The sequence below is a fragment of the Lycorma delicatula genome, chromosome 1 (assembly GCF_047948215.1).
Source record: "Lycorma delicatula isolate Av1 chromosome 1, ASM4794821v1, whole genome shotgun sequence".
Taxonomy (NCBI): Eukaryota; Metazoa; Arthropoda; class Insecta; order Hemiptera; family Fulgoridae; genus Lycorma; species Lycorma delicatula.
In genome coordinates, this window is record NC_134455.1 from 343,622,665 (window position 1) to 343,637,907 (window position 15,243).

The following is a 15,243-nucleotide window of genomic DNA, read 5'->3' on the forward strand; positions in this document are numbered from 1 at the left end:
AATTGCATGTGCTGATGGAACACTGTCGTGCCATCCCAGATTAAAATGACGGCGAAATTCTGTACGCGCTCCCTCCACACTGTCATTGTTTTTGTAAAACGCTTTGATAGCAAATGCACGTTGTGCACCTCTCCAAGGATCCATGACAACTAAATGGCAGGTTAGGTTAGAGAGGCTGGCGCCACTTATCAAGTGGTACCAATCGCCCACGGCTACCAACACAACTTTCAAAATTTCCCATTTCTTTGAATCACTCTGTATCATTAAGAAAAGCCCAAAGGAATTATCTTTCTAGGACTCATTAATGCAAACTGCTAAATCTGAGTCCATTTGATAAAGAAGTTTACAAAACTCTTTTATTATCAGTATCTTTTTGCCAGTTAACTGAATGAAGGTGAAGTGGTGAAATCTCCCAAGGTAATAAATTACACGGAAGTATAACAAATAGTTCAGGACTAAATTAAAAAATATATGCTTCGCTTAAAAACTCCTGCATATTCCAATTACAACAACAAAGTTGCTTTTGTTGGTAAAATCAAGCTTTATCATTAATTTTAATAATTTAAAAAAATTATGTACTAACAGATTTGTCACAGAAGAAAATAACACTTTTCCATGGGTTTGTTGATGGTAGCTTTCAAGCTGAAAGATTGTAAATTTATTTAAGGTTTTTATATCATCTTCTGTTTGATGACATTGAACTCCAATAATAACGGAGTCAAAAATTTAGTAAGGGAATTACTATTTCATTAATTACAACTAGAAAAATAATAATTTTAAACTTGCACAACTGCTGGTACAGTTAAATATTTTTCTTGATATATTGCTGTTCCCTTGAGGCTTTTTAAATTTATTTATGGTATTTATTTGAATAAAAACTCCTTTTTTTTATCATCAATACTTTGCCATGCTTTTTGTCTACCTGTTACTCCCTAGGATTCGTTTTTCTGCGTATTTAAAAATATAGATAACTTTAATGATGATAAGAAATTGTTTATTAATGTTTATTTAAACTTACAATGTTTCAAAAGTAAGGATTATTAGTATTTTTACTAGATTTGTTTGATTCACTTCCTTAATTCTTTCATTGTTTCGTAGATCACAGAATTCATTTTCCAAACCTAGCACTCTTATAAAAAAAAAACTTGATTTTGCCTTTTCTAATCTTGAATAAACAACTACCCAACTACCACTTACCTATCTATCTATTATCTATTTGCAGTGTAATTATAAAACAAGAATTAAAACTGCCACTAAAGTTTAGCAAACTTTAAAAAAAATATTATATTAAAGTTGCTAATCATATTAAAGTCACGCAAGTTATTCCATTGCACGCAGAGAAGGTTAACTGTTCTTCACTAAAATGCTTACTATTTACTGACTGGGCTGATACTGATGTATTCCAAGAAGAACTATAAATATTACGTACAAAGCATGAATGAAAAAAATATGGTATTTTCAATTCAAAAATTACTATCTATTAAAATTACAGTACCAATTAAGAAGTAAATGGAATAATACAAAAATAAGATAAATATATTTATTTATTATATCAATCATATCTGTACATACATATTAATAACACTTTTACTACAATATACTAACCACCCCTTAATTTACAGAAATACATGATGGCTAAAAATCTTTACAATGATAAATTAACAACAAAATAATTAAAAACTATTCTTTTTGATTAAAATTTATCATAACTTTACAAATAATATGAAATAAAAAACCATAAATACTCCATAGAGGAATATAATAATAGATATACATAAGAAATTCAGCAAAACATACGGATTTTTTTAATTTCAAACACTAATAGATTTATTTATTAATCTCTGAAATGTACATTATTTATAAACAGGACAATAAACAGGTTGTTAGTTAAATGAAAGCTGCCTAAATTTTAAACATAAATAAAAAAAATAGAAGTGATGAATTGAAAAAAAAACAATATTATCCAAATAATATAGATTTAACATCTTAATAAATTGTATTAATATAATCTATGAATTTGGAATGCCTCTTCTCTATATTAACTGAATTATAAATAGCATTATATATTTTATCTTAATGAAAAATAAAATGGTCTTTGCTGCACACCTTAATTTAAAATAACTGTTGATATTTTAATATAAATTTCATAAATTTTGAACAAATACATTAATGTAAGGCTACATTTAGAAAACTACACAAAAAAATTATATTGTCATTTGTTATTAATATATCTAAAAAATAACTTTATCTTACCACAAAAAAATTTGTCACCGAGACTTTTATTCTACTTTTTTTTTTTTTAAATTTAATGTTTGTATTTCACTGAAAAGAAATGTGCAATTTTAAGTGTAGAATATTAAATAAATGGATTTCCATTCAGGTAAATCTGGTAACATTTAATCATTCATTGACAAATACAAAAGTAATGGGCAATTAAAATTTATACAATAACAAGATAAAAAGTTTATTTATTAACAACTTACTAATTTTATTTATTTATTCTAATTCTTACATAACGATTTAACTACAATATATAATATATACATTATCCTAATAAACAATGTACATATATAAAATACCAGTTAATATTTTTATGGCAATATGTATTGAGTAAGAAAAATGAATTGCTTTAAAATAATTATTCAACAATACTTTAGATAAAATACATTTAAGTAATACAGTTTAAAATAACAACTTCTTCTGCATAGCAAAAGTAACTCTCCCAAAACTAAAAATTTGATTATAAAAAAACAACAAACCTTTTTGTTAACAATCCATTTGATGTTAAATTTAAGTACAATTAAAATGCTGAAAATTGTATAACACAGACAAAAAATTTACAATCATATTTATTGCTCAAGCATGATGACATTTATATACACAATGTTAAGTATGATAAAGAAGGGGGTGGATGGATTAACACACTTTTATCAATCAATGGAATGTGGGTTTCAGCAGCAGTTACCTGAAAATAAAAAATTCAACTATAAAAATTATGCTTTAAGTAAAAAATAGACCTTACACTAAGCCCATTCGGAAAATAACCTAACTTTATTTTTTTTAATCGTTATCATTAATTTTACAGATTATTGGTCCTTGTTCCTTTCAAAGTACTCCTCTCCCCCATTCACACACTTTTCCCAGCAGTGTTTCCACTTTGCTTTAAGCAGTCCTGGATAGCTTCATTTGAAATAGCCTTTAAGGTCCACAATGAATTTGCTTTAATGTCATCAATAGTCTCAAAATGCATCCTTTCAGCAATGATTTTAATTTCAGAAAAAATCATAAGGAGCCAGGTCTGGTGAGTATAGAAGCTGAGGGAGGACAGTCATCTGATTTTTGGCACAAAACTGGCAAACTGACAAAGCTGAGTGTGCAGATGTATTGTGATGAGGAACCATGAGTTGCCTTGCCACAACTCTGGTCTATTTTTGTGGATTTTTTCATGTAACTGTTGTAAGTGAAATGCCTTGATAGTTCGCACAGTTCACTGTTTCATCTTGAGGCAAGAATTCAAAATGCACAATTCCATAAAAATTAAAAAAACAAAGAGTTTCACTTTGACATTGGATCAAGATTGACTTGCTTTCTTGGCATGGAGATCCTTCGCCAATCCATTGTGCTGATTAAACTTTTTTCTCAAAGTCATAACCATAAATCCAGCTTTCATCTCCTGTTATAATTCTCTGCATGAATGTTTCATGGTCATTGGCTTGTTAAAAGAATTCGCTGACGAACTCCATTTGATGTTCTTTCTGCTGTTTGGTCATCAGACAAGGAACCAAACTTTGCTGTAGCTCGGTGCATGTTCAATTTTCAGTCAAAATGTCATGGCATGCATGACGTTGTTGATTTTCTGAACATGGATGTCATCAGTTGAAGTCAAAGGCTTTCCTGACTGTGGGTCATCTTTAATTGACTGACAAGCACTTTTAAATTGTGAAAACCATTCAAAACATTGTGTACTATCCAGAGCATTATCTCCGTAAGCTGGTTACAAAAGTTGAAATGTTTTAGAAAGGTTTCTCCAGTTTCATGAAAAATTTTATGTTTTATCATTGCTTCTGAAAATTGCACATTACAAAAATCACTACTAACATTTCAACACGTTGCACTCAAATAAAAGTAACAAAACTAAACACGATATTGACGATTAAAGAACATTCGGTTACACAGGAATGAATCATATTAATATCTGTGTAACGCTAATATCATAAGCTTATTACATCAGTTTTATAATAGTGTTTATTACACGTGCACACACATATATACACACAGAGTGATTCCGAATTACATGGCAATCTCTCAGGAGATAATGCTATAGCTAAAAATAAGAGAAAAAAGTTCATATGAACATAGATCAGAAAACACGGTTCATTACTGAACCATTCAGCTCACAAAACATTTTGTCCTGCTTTTTATTTCCTCTGTGAAAGAAATTAAACCATACTAAAATTCTGGATAGAAAAGGATGGGTAAATTTGGTTTCATTTAATATCAGAACTTAACTGGCCATTACTGAAACTTACTAGCCATTACTTTCTCTCTCTCACTCTCTCTCGCTCGCTCTCTCTCTCACTCTCACACACACATCAATAGTAACATATATTCACTGTAGTCATAAATATGTTTTTTTTTAGCTACATAATACATACCAAATAGTTTACTTAGGCTGGGTATGGCGGGAATCACGTGGGTAGAACTCTGCTAATATGCTGGCTGGGATTCTCTTTAACATTTCCTTGGGGAAGATTCGGAGCAACTGCCAACCGATGTCCAGTGACTCAAAAACTGTTCTGTTCTCATAACTTCCTGTAAAATTCAATATTGCCAATTAGAGAATATCTACATAATCTTAGAAAACGTCTTAGCCTCTAAAAGAAATTAGTAAGTGTTAAAATTAAGAAAGGAATTTTGATAAATTTTAAATCATTCAAGTACACAGACTTCCAACCAATGCTTACGTCCGCTTGAGTTCTCAAATTGAAAAACAAGAAAAAAACCATAAAATCCATCAGGAATCAAATATATAACTGCAATGTATAAATCTTTCAAAATTTTATTTTGTTTTTAATGTTTTTATATTATTATTTGCAGCACATCATACCATGGATTTAGACTATTTTGTTTACTCTTTTGGTTAATCACTCTGACAAATTCTGACTCTAATCTCCTACATGCTTCTTTGTCTCAAGCCCTCTGCTTCCAGCAGTCTCTTTGATTTATTTATCCCATTGATCTGAGGTCTTTTTCTTGACCAAGTCGGATATCTCAGACACCAGTCCAGCTCCACAGCGGTGCAATGGCCATCGTTCGGTCATCAAATCAATTGGGCTTTATCTAAATCGTAGTAACTAAATAGTTACTAAATGGGATCTCTAAAGTAAAAACTGCTGGGAAATCTTACTCCTTAAGGTTGTCTTGCTGTGTCGTTCATGGCCATGCTAATAATGTACACACTGTATTGTTGTCTGCAAGTTGTTGCGTTGTAGTATCTTTGATTATGTGCGAGTTATATTATTACGTTATAAAATGAATAGGAAAATTGATTTTGCTGCTAACTATGAAATATGAGGAAACATAAGTTTTTTAAACCATCAAAACCTTAAGTCGGCTGAAATTCATAGGCAGTTGGTTGCTGTGTATGGCGATAGTGTAATGAATGAAAGAAATGTCCAAAAATGGTATGAAAGGTTTAGAAATAACAGAATTAATGTGCATGATGAAGAACGTTCGGGGAGGCCCTCGATAATCACCGAGGACATGTTGAAATGCATTGATGATGAATGCCACAAAAAATGTGAATGGGATCTGCTTTGAAATTTTTGATGCGCTATACAAAAAAGGGGATGAATTCCTTAATTCAATTGTTACCAGCGATGAAACGTGGATTTCGTATTGCACACCAGAAAGAAAATGGCAGTCAAGTGAATGGCATCATCCTCAATCACCAACCAGACCAACAAAGGTCAAGCCACAGCCATTTGGACACAAATTGATGGTGAAAATCTTCTGAGATCAGTTTGACATACTGCTCATTGATTTCATGCCACATGCAACGGCTATAAATGCAGAAGCCTACTGAGAAACTCTACATAAATTACAGTGTGCCATTCAAAATCGGCGACATGGGTGGCTGACTGACGGCATCATCTTGCTGCACAATAGTGTACATCCACTAGTTGCGGGTCTGACATGTGATTTACTGAGAACATTTGAATGGGAAATTAATGATCACGTACAATATAGTCTGGACTTAGCTCCTTCTGATTACAATTTGTCTGGAGAAATTGAAACAATTTTTGAGTGGCAAGCAATTCACGGGTGACAATGAACTTAAAAATGTTGATAATCAGTGGCTAAATGGACTGGCGGCAGAAGAATACGACGAGGGTATATTGAAGCTGGTGTATTGCTATGGCAAATGTCTTAATTCATGTAGCGATTATATAGAGAAGTAGTTTAAGAGAAATAAAACATATTTATAGTTTTCAGAATAAATTTTTTTACAATGAAACAATCTTTACTTTAGAGAAAACCTCTCATATACAATATTCACAGGACTTGACTCCTGATTTGGATTTTGCATTTTTTTGTACAGTAAGTTTTTTCTAACTAATGAAATCCATCCTTAAAAAACTTAGGTTATTCTTATCATGCTTGTTATCAAAGAATTTAGCTTCTATATAAATACATAGACCTATATTTTGTTTCATGAAAGTGTGCAGCAAACCAAAACATAACAGTATGTTAATTCTAATTTAATTTAGTGCAATCCATTCGAGAAAAAACACATATCTCTTTTCTTTTAACATAAAGATTAAATAAAAGTAACTTGCAGTAAAAATTAGAAAAGTGTGATAAAATTATATATTTACCTTAAAAATAAAAATTTTAAAAAAGAATGTTATTGCTATGTTAAAATTTCATCAAGTAAAACAAAGAAAATATTTGTTACCTCAATATATTTCTTCAATACCCAATAAGCTACTGTCAGTTAAACTATTGTCATTGCTTCCCAAATTTATCACTATATCTTCAAAAATACTTACACACAAACCGTCCAATAAATTTTTTATACCATTTAATGTTATTTTATTATTCCCAATGTAGCCTTTGACTAGTGTCCATATCAATTATATCAGGTTAAAATTGCAATGATGTGGAGGAAAACACAACACAACACAAGTTTTTGATTTTGCAATTTCATCTACTTGATAATGAATATATCTTGTTAAATTTATTTTACTACTTTTAAAAGTTCTACTTTTAACATGTGTTCAAGGTATATGCAATTTTAATCATTTGACAAATTCCAATTTTTGGGTTGAAGCATTTGGTATTTTCTCAGGCAATGGTATGGCGCATTATCTTTGATGGATCCTTCAGCAACAATTTAGACAATCTTTTTAAAACACTGCATAAAATTGTCACAATTCATTTTATCGAGATAGTCATGGGAAGAACTGGAATATCCATAAACCACCAATTAAAAAACCCATTTTCACTTTCAACATATATTACTACTGATCATTTACCTTTTCCAGCCAGGGTTTTCACTCCCCTCAATAACCTTTCATAAAAGCACCTTTGGGCTATACTTCTTTATCCACCCATACCTTTTCCTGTACATGTCCCGCATTAACCCAAGATTCATCTAGTTAATACATTTTTACCCTCTTCACAAAATTGCTTCACTTCTATTAAATATTACTATGTCACGAAATAATACTTTCGCATTCAATCATGAAACGAAAATGCATTGATTTAAAACATGATGTAATGTACTTCCACAAAAATTTGGCAGTTCAAATTGGCAAATTGGTTAAAAAATTTGGCAGTTTAACATTTTGTTCAAGTTAGAAAGCTCATTTTTTAAATAAAACAAATGAGCTTTTTTTTGATAGCAGTTTTAATAAAATCATCCAGCTTCTCCATCATTTTCACTTGCTTTCGATTCTTTTTAGGGCTAACATGTTAACCATCAATTTTGTGTTTATTATATTAAAGATTATTCTTTTGCTAAAGACTGTTGCACTACTTGCTTTCCGAGCAATATCTCTGATGGTAGTTTCAGGATTATCTTGTTATAAAGTTACACACACATTGTTGATTTTTTTTTTTTCGGAACTACTTAACCCATTCAAATCATATGACGTCCAGAGGTCGTCATAAAAGTCAAATGATGACCTCAGGTTGTAACGCTACAGTGCTCCATATACATGCATATATTTCAGGTTGTAGCTCACAGATGGCATTGTAATGTATTCTGAAGTGAAGTACTGACATGTGATTTTCGTAAATCCCCCTTCCCTTTCTAGCCTCACTCACTGCTTCATATTGAAGTAAAATAATCTCTTTGTATTTTTTTGATAACCTCAGTAGCCATCATAGTGGAGAAAAGGTTTTGTGGTGATGATGAGGAAGAGTTGAAAAGTGTTTAGAAAGTGTTCCAAATAGTGATAATGAATGTAGTGATTTTTCTGATGAACCAAAGTCTGAAGATTGTTGTAAAGATAGTTCTAGTGAATCTAGTGATGAAATTAGTGAGGAAAGTGATGATGATGCACCAGGTCCAGCTAAGGGCGTATGTACAGTGATGCAGAAAAAACAATGTGATTGGAATTGGACAAAAACTCAAAATAACCCCATTATATATTCTTTTAACAAACATAGTGGCGTTTGTATGAAGATATATTGAATAGAATAAGTTTGGGTCAGATCCACCTCAAGAACTTCAAATTTTTTCAGAATATATGGAACCTTTGTTTGTTAAAATTTGTGATGAAACTAATGCATACGCTACAAAGCAACTGAACAATCCCATTAGGAAAAAGTTGAAAGATGACGATAAATTGTTTTAAACTAGTGTAGATGAAATTGGAGCTTATTTTGCGTTAGTAATTTTGATATCGCACATGCAAAAATCATGTATCCAAATGTATTAGAGTAAAAAGTGGTATTATTCTTCATATAGAAGAATGTTTTGAGGTGTACCACACTCAACAAACATACTAAGGCATAATTGGTGCTTGGTTTATTGCTTCAGTAATATGCATGCAAATTTTCAGTGAAAAAGCTTTACTGGTTGATTTTATATAAACTTTTTTTATGTATTACTGTGTTCTCCAACCTACTTCCAGGATATTTTAAATAGGATTTCTAAGTTAGCTGTGTAAGCATTTAAATATGATATCATTGGATTAAGGGTTTCCTGGTTTATGTTTCATAATAACTCATTGTTAAAAAACTTGGCATAAAAATACAGGGTAAATTAAAAATTAATGAAAATAATTCTCACAATATGAATAACATTTTGCATTAATTGGAAACAAATTTTTTTGTAATCATCACAAAAAAGGCTAAACTGCATTAAAGGAATGGCTTATCTATCTTTCTATTTGGTGGCCAATCTTCTTCTAATCATAATTGAAATAATACTGCAAAATAGTACAAACACTTATGCACAGCTACGTACATACAAAATTCCAAGATAGCCAACTCTTAAATAGGCATTATTTATAGATTATTGCTGATTGTAAGTAAAAGAAAAAGCTTCTACACTTATAGTCTATTGATTAAACTGGTATCTAACCTTTTGTTAACACACACTTACCTTGGGAAATGAAGTTCTTTTCAAATTTCACTAAAAATTCTAGGTATAACAAATCATCAGGTGTTAATGCTTCCTCTCCTACAACAGCTTTCATTGCTTGAACATCTTTTCCAATAGCATAACAAGCGTACTGTAAGAGAAAATGGACAGCTGTTAAGATATTTTCTTCTAAAATATAGAATACAATTATGTTATAATAGAAAAATTAATTTCTTTATTAAAATAAGACAAAACAACTTTTTTCAAATTTTTATTGAAAATCAGAAATTTAGTATGTTTTGGTTGCAGAATATCTATGTTAGCAAATCAAAAAACAAATCAACATTTCAACAAACTTTAAAATCTAAAAGATTAAAATAAGAATGAAACAAGTGATAAATGAATTACAGTCAGAATTATAATGCTGTTTAAGTGAAATAGGACAAGCTAGCTACAGAAACTAAAAAAAATTGAAGGGCCTCAGAGTTCAAAGTAATAAAAGTGTTGAAATGAAAATTGTACATACCAACTGATTGGAAACATCACTGTGATCTTTACGCGTCATGCCTTCACCGATCGCAGATTTCATTAATCGACTGAGAGATGGTAGTACGTTGACAGGTGGGTAAATCTGTCTATTATGCAATTGTCTATCAACATATATCTGTCCTTCAGTAATATAACCAGTTAAATCAGGAATAGGATGGGTGATATCTAGATTAAAAAAAAAAAAAAATTAAGAGCAACAAAATAAATAACAGTAATACAAAATTTCCTTTGTTGATGCACATAATTACAAACAACTAATGCCAAAAAAATAGTCGTTTTCATTTTTTTTGCAGTCTTTAGGAAGTACTTCAAAAGAGATGATTATTCTCCCAATAAAAATGTTTTTACTTCAAAAAAGAGTAAAAAGGTACACAGTGAAACTGTTAAAATATTTTTCATGGGACTGAAGAAAAAAAAATCTTATTAGTGGAAAATGTTAACTGTAAAATACAAAAATTTAATGAATCCTTGCTTCATAAAGAGCAAATTTAATCTTACTACTATTACAATCTATCCTAGCCTTTTCAATGGCAGAATATGAAAATAAACTGGTCCAAATTGTATACATTTGAACCACTTCCACTTCTCTGAAGTTCTTGCAAACTCTTTTAAAACAACCATTTATGAAATTCTTTTATATTTACAAACTTTTAATTTTCATGAATATTTTACTTTTATTGATTTTTTTTTATCTAATAAAACACATTTAAAACTGATATTACAGAAAATAAATTTTCTCAATGGACTATCAATTTTTAATCAATATTGTAATAATGCAGAATTATCGTCAGGAAAACAATAAAATATCATAAAATAAAGTCAAAAAATTAAAATGATAAGGCAGTCATGACTGTTTGCTAGTAATCAGTAAATGGAATTGAAATGTACAGTGTAATCTGGTGGTTTGGTTTGCTTGGCATTTCTCCCGCCACCACCCCATTTGGTTGCCTTAAAGCATAAGACTGAATGTCTGTGCAATAAATGGCTACTGAGCCTCGAAACAGTTTAGCGACCAATGTCCTAACTAGGTCCTAGAGCTAACCTAAAAGCGTTGTATGATACATCACTCACTTGCGTGTCCCACCGCCCACTTGTCATATATCACTAAAATGGGTAGGCGCACCACATCAACTACTAAAACATTCATGACTATCAACAATTAAATTTATCTCGTCAAAGACAGCAATTCGCTGCCACACCTAGGCCGCTGAATGCCATCAAGTACCTGTCCACCATTAAAGCGCTTGGAGCCTTAAACTGGCTGGTAGCCAGCCATATCCCTCAGTTAGCTTCATATAGCAGCACGGTAGGAGTCTTTTCCCTTAGGTAAACTACTGATGTCGGTTGAACAAAACAACCGCATCAAGGAACTCCCACACAGTCCAATAATGCGGCTCTAATCTGTAATCAGGTGGAATAAAATGAAATTAGCAGGAACCATGTTGTAAGTATAATATCTTATTTATTTAAATTTTTATCTCTTTATATCTATATACAGGGCAAGTTTAAAAATGTAATTAATTAGCAAACGTTTTTAAAGATGATAACTTGTTTAAACACACCCTGAATATAAACAGATAATTATTTAAATAAATAAAATATTCTTACAACATGGTTCCCGTTAATCTCATTTTATTCCACCAGATTACAATGTACATTTCAATTCAATATACTGATAACTAGCACAGTCATGACAGCTTAATCATTTTAATTTTTTGAATTTATTTTATAATATTATTTTATTGATGAATAAAATAGCACAAGTGAGATCAGATTAATTGTCTTCCCCCAAAATTCTATGCAAGATCATTATTAATATTGAGTGCAATGTATTAAAAAAAAACAGGAATTATAAATTTCCTTAAACTGGTTACTGCTGATATATTTAAAAACAGAGTCCCTTGACAACAGTTTTACAATTATGCAACAGATGGAATAAAAATAGGTGCAGAAGCAACAAACCACCACCCTGATTTTATTCCCAGTTGAAACTTTGTTATACCTAGAATGACCCTAATGTTTTATTATTAGAGGCTTGTTTAACTGATAAAATTCCACATTTTTCAAAATGATGCCTATTCTTTTTTTTTAAATTTACAGTTATTCTAATATAAGCAAGTTACTATTTATCTGTCAAACTATGATGTAAACATAATTAATTTGATAAAAATCTTAAAATATGAATTCGCAGACAAGAAAATTCATTTACAAGAAAAATGTATTTCTACATACATTATCATAGTTTTGTATTTGCAACAGTTTTGATTTACTGTGCCATTCAGGCTTCATACAATTTTGCGAGTTAAAAAAATCATAATTGTAACATAGACTGACGAGTTCAGTGATCTTAAAATAAGATCATATCAAACATTTTTTATACATATTTTTCTTGTTGCAAAAATATCTCACCAACATTACATGCACATGTGCTTACACGACAAGTAATAAGCATTACAGCATTATAATAGATATCCCTGAAAACAACAAACACTTTTGTGTACACAAATACCTTAACTACAACATACGAGGTCTGTAAATAAAGTAATGGGACTAGTTTTTTTGACAGCCAAAGTGATAACACTGTAAAGTTACTAGGTTATATGAACAGCTGATTTTTATTATGTATTAATATTTTTAGTCTATTGTTGCCATGTGAGATATAAACAAACTTTTCGTGAAAGGAGTTTTTGTTGTATGTTATAAAAATGAGATTATGAGCAACGTTGTGCAATCAGGCTTTATGTTAAACTCAGCGAGAATCCTACTGAAACTTTTTTCAAAATTGAAAAGGACATACGGAGATGATGCTCTGTCACAAGCCCAAGTGTTTAGGTGGTTTTAAGATTTTCAGATGGCCAGGAATTAGTTGCGGGCAATCCATGTTCTGGAAGACAATTAGCATCAAAAAGTGACGACAATGTTCAGCAAATCAGAGACTTAATATGGTATGACCGGTGATTAAATGTCAGAATGATTGCAAAATAATTGAATTTGAACCATACCAAAGTCCATCAAATTTTGACAAATGAATTGGACATGAAAAAAGTTTATGAAAAATTGGTCCCAAAAAACCTCACTGTTGAGCAGAAAAACAACAGGGTAGAAGTGTGCTCTGATCTGCTAGGGCGAACTGAAACTAATCCTGATTTTCCAAAAAATGTCCAACTATATGATAAATCCAACTCATGATAAATCTCGGATATTTGAGTATGACCCAGAAACAAAACACCAGAGCAAGGAATGACAAAGTTCAAACTCATCAGGTCCCACAAAAGCAAAAATAAGCAAATAAAAAATTAAAACCATGCTAATTTGTTTCTTCAATAGTAATGGCATTGTCCATAAGGAGTTTTTGCTTATAGGACAAACAGTAAATCAATATGTTTACTGAGAAAGTCTTGAAAGACTGCGGAAAAAGTTGCTTGCATGAGACCACCCATCAAAGACAACTGGATGCTGCATCATGACAATGCACCTTGTCACACTGCACTCTCAATTGATGAGTTTTTGACAAAGAAAAACATTCCTGTAGTTCCTCAACCACCTTATTTACTTGATTTCAGTCCCCATGACTTTTTCCTGTTCCTAACTTTAAAAAACACATCAAAGGACACCATTTTGGAACAGTAGAAAACATAAAAAAAAGTAATTGACCATCTGAAAGATATTCCAGTTTTTGAGTTCTAACACTACTATGAACATTGGGAAAACCGTTTGAAGCGTTGCATGGCTTCCCAAAGGAATTATTTTGAAGATGATAGAGAATCCATATATAATTGGATTGTAAAGAAAAGGTTTTCCTGAACCAGTCTAATTACTTTATTTACAGACCTCGTATGTTTACATCAGATCAGCCCATTACAGTCGCTATAAAGTGCTGAGCACCAAAAAACTCTCCCTTGCAGGAGTGTATTTTATTATTTTACCATTTTAGTTCTCATTTTCCTTTCTGCAAATAAAAAAAATGCACTATGCTTTTCGAAAAAAGCCAAAATGAAATAGCGGTTATATGCCATTACTTAACTTATGTTACTTTTTAACATTACATTAACTTTTCATGCAATTTTTATTGCTACAAAATGACCAAGCACAGATTATTTTCATTAGGAGGTGCATTAAAATAAGAATGAAATCTTGAAGCTATAAATTATGTTTCAAGTCAGCAGTTCTAAGTCAATGAAATTAAAGCAGTAAGTAAGTAAATATGTACTGAATATTAGTCAACAATCATAATCATTAATTATTTTAACCAAGTAAAAATGATCCTGAAACTAAATTTTCCTTTATAACTCAAAGATTTATTCAGATTCTGTTAATCAAAATTTAAAGGAGCAATTTATTTACAAGTATAGTCTTTATTTAAATTACTATGCTAAGTGATGAATGAAACCATTTTTAATCAATAATACAAATATAATAAGATATAATCAAGATGACAGATGGCACACTCCTTTTCTAGCACAAGTAAATGAAACCTGATATTATTACATATATATATATATATATATATAATCTTAATGCACATTCACCACAATATTTTTTATGAAAATGTAGTATTTTGTGAAAAATATTCCTTTAGAAAAATTATTTACCATCGTTAGGCATAGTCAAAATGGGAATTTGAGTAATGGAACCGTTGCGGCCTTCTACACGACCTGCTCGCTCATAAATGGTAGCCAAATCTGTGTACATATAACCAGGGAAACCTCGACGACCAGGTACCTCTTCTCTTGCAGCTGATACCTGTAAAAAAAAAACTTTCCTCATTCTTTTTTTTTAAAGAAAATGTTCACAGATTGACTTCACGTTACAAGAAATTTTAGTCAAAAATGATCATTTTCACACAATAAAAATACACAGACCAGTCTTAATTTTTATGAGAAATGTGTAAAAATAAACGTTGCTCATTATAAATCTACTTATTTTCACTTGTCACTTCTGATGTAAATAAACATTGGAGATAAGATATTTAAATGTTTGAGGATCCTGATAAAATGAATTCTTATTGTTTTGAAAATCTCAACTTTTCACAATCCAAATGATCAAGATTGTAAGAAAAATACTGTACTTCTAATGTACCCATAAATATTATTTTACTG

General features: G+C 30.7%; 1 protein-coding gene across 1 annotated transcript in view; it reads right to left on the bottom strand.

Moving 5' to 3' along the window:
• Positions 1 to 1,526: 1,526 nt before the first annotated feature.
• The window catches only part of Vha55 (V-type proton ATPase subunit Vha55), a 52,388-nt gene continuing 38,671 nt past the window's right edge, over positions 1,527 to 15,243 (bottom strand). The window contains exons 7-11 of the mRNA XM_075382329.1: positions 14,737 to 14,887; positions 10,122 to 10,309; positions 9,617 to 9,746; positions 4,656 to 4,812; positions 1,527 to 2,965 (exon numbers count right to left, since the gene is read on the bottom strand). Of these exons, the coding sequence (XP_075238444.1) occupies positions 4,664 to 4,812; positions 9,617 to 9,746; positions 10,122 to 10,309; positions 14,737 to 14,887 (618 nt within the window). The 3' untranslated portion in view covers positions 1,527 to 2,965; positions 4,656 to 4,663. The remainder of the gene's footprint in view (positions 2,966 to 4,655; positions 4,813 to 9,616; positions 9,747 to 10,121; positions 10,310 to 14,736; positions 14,888 to 15,243) is intronic.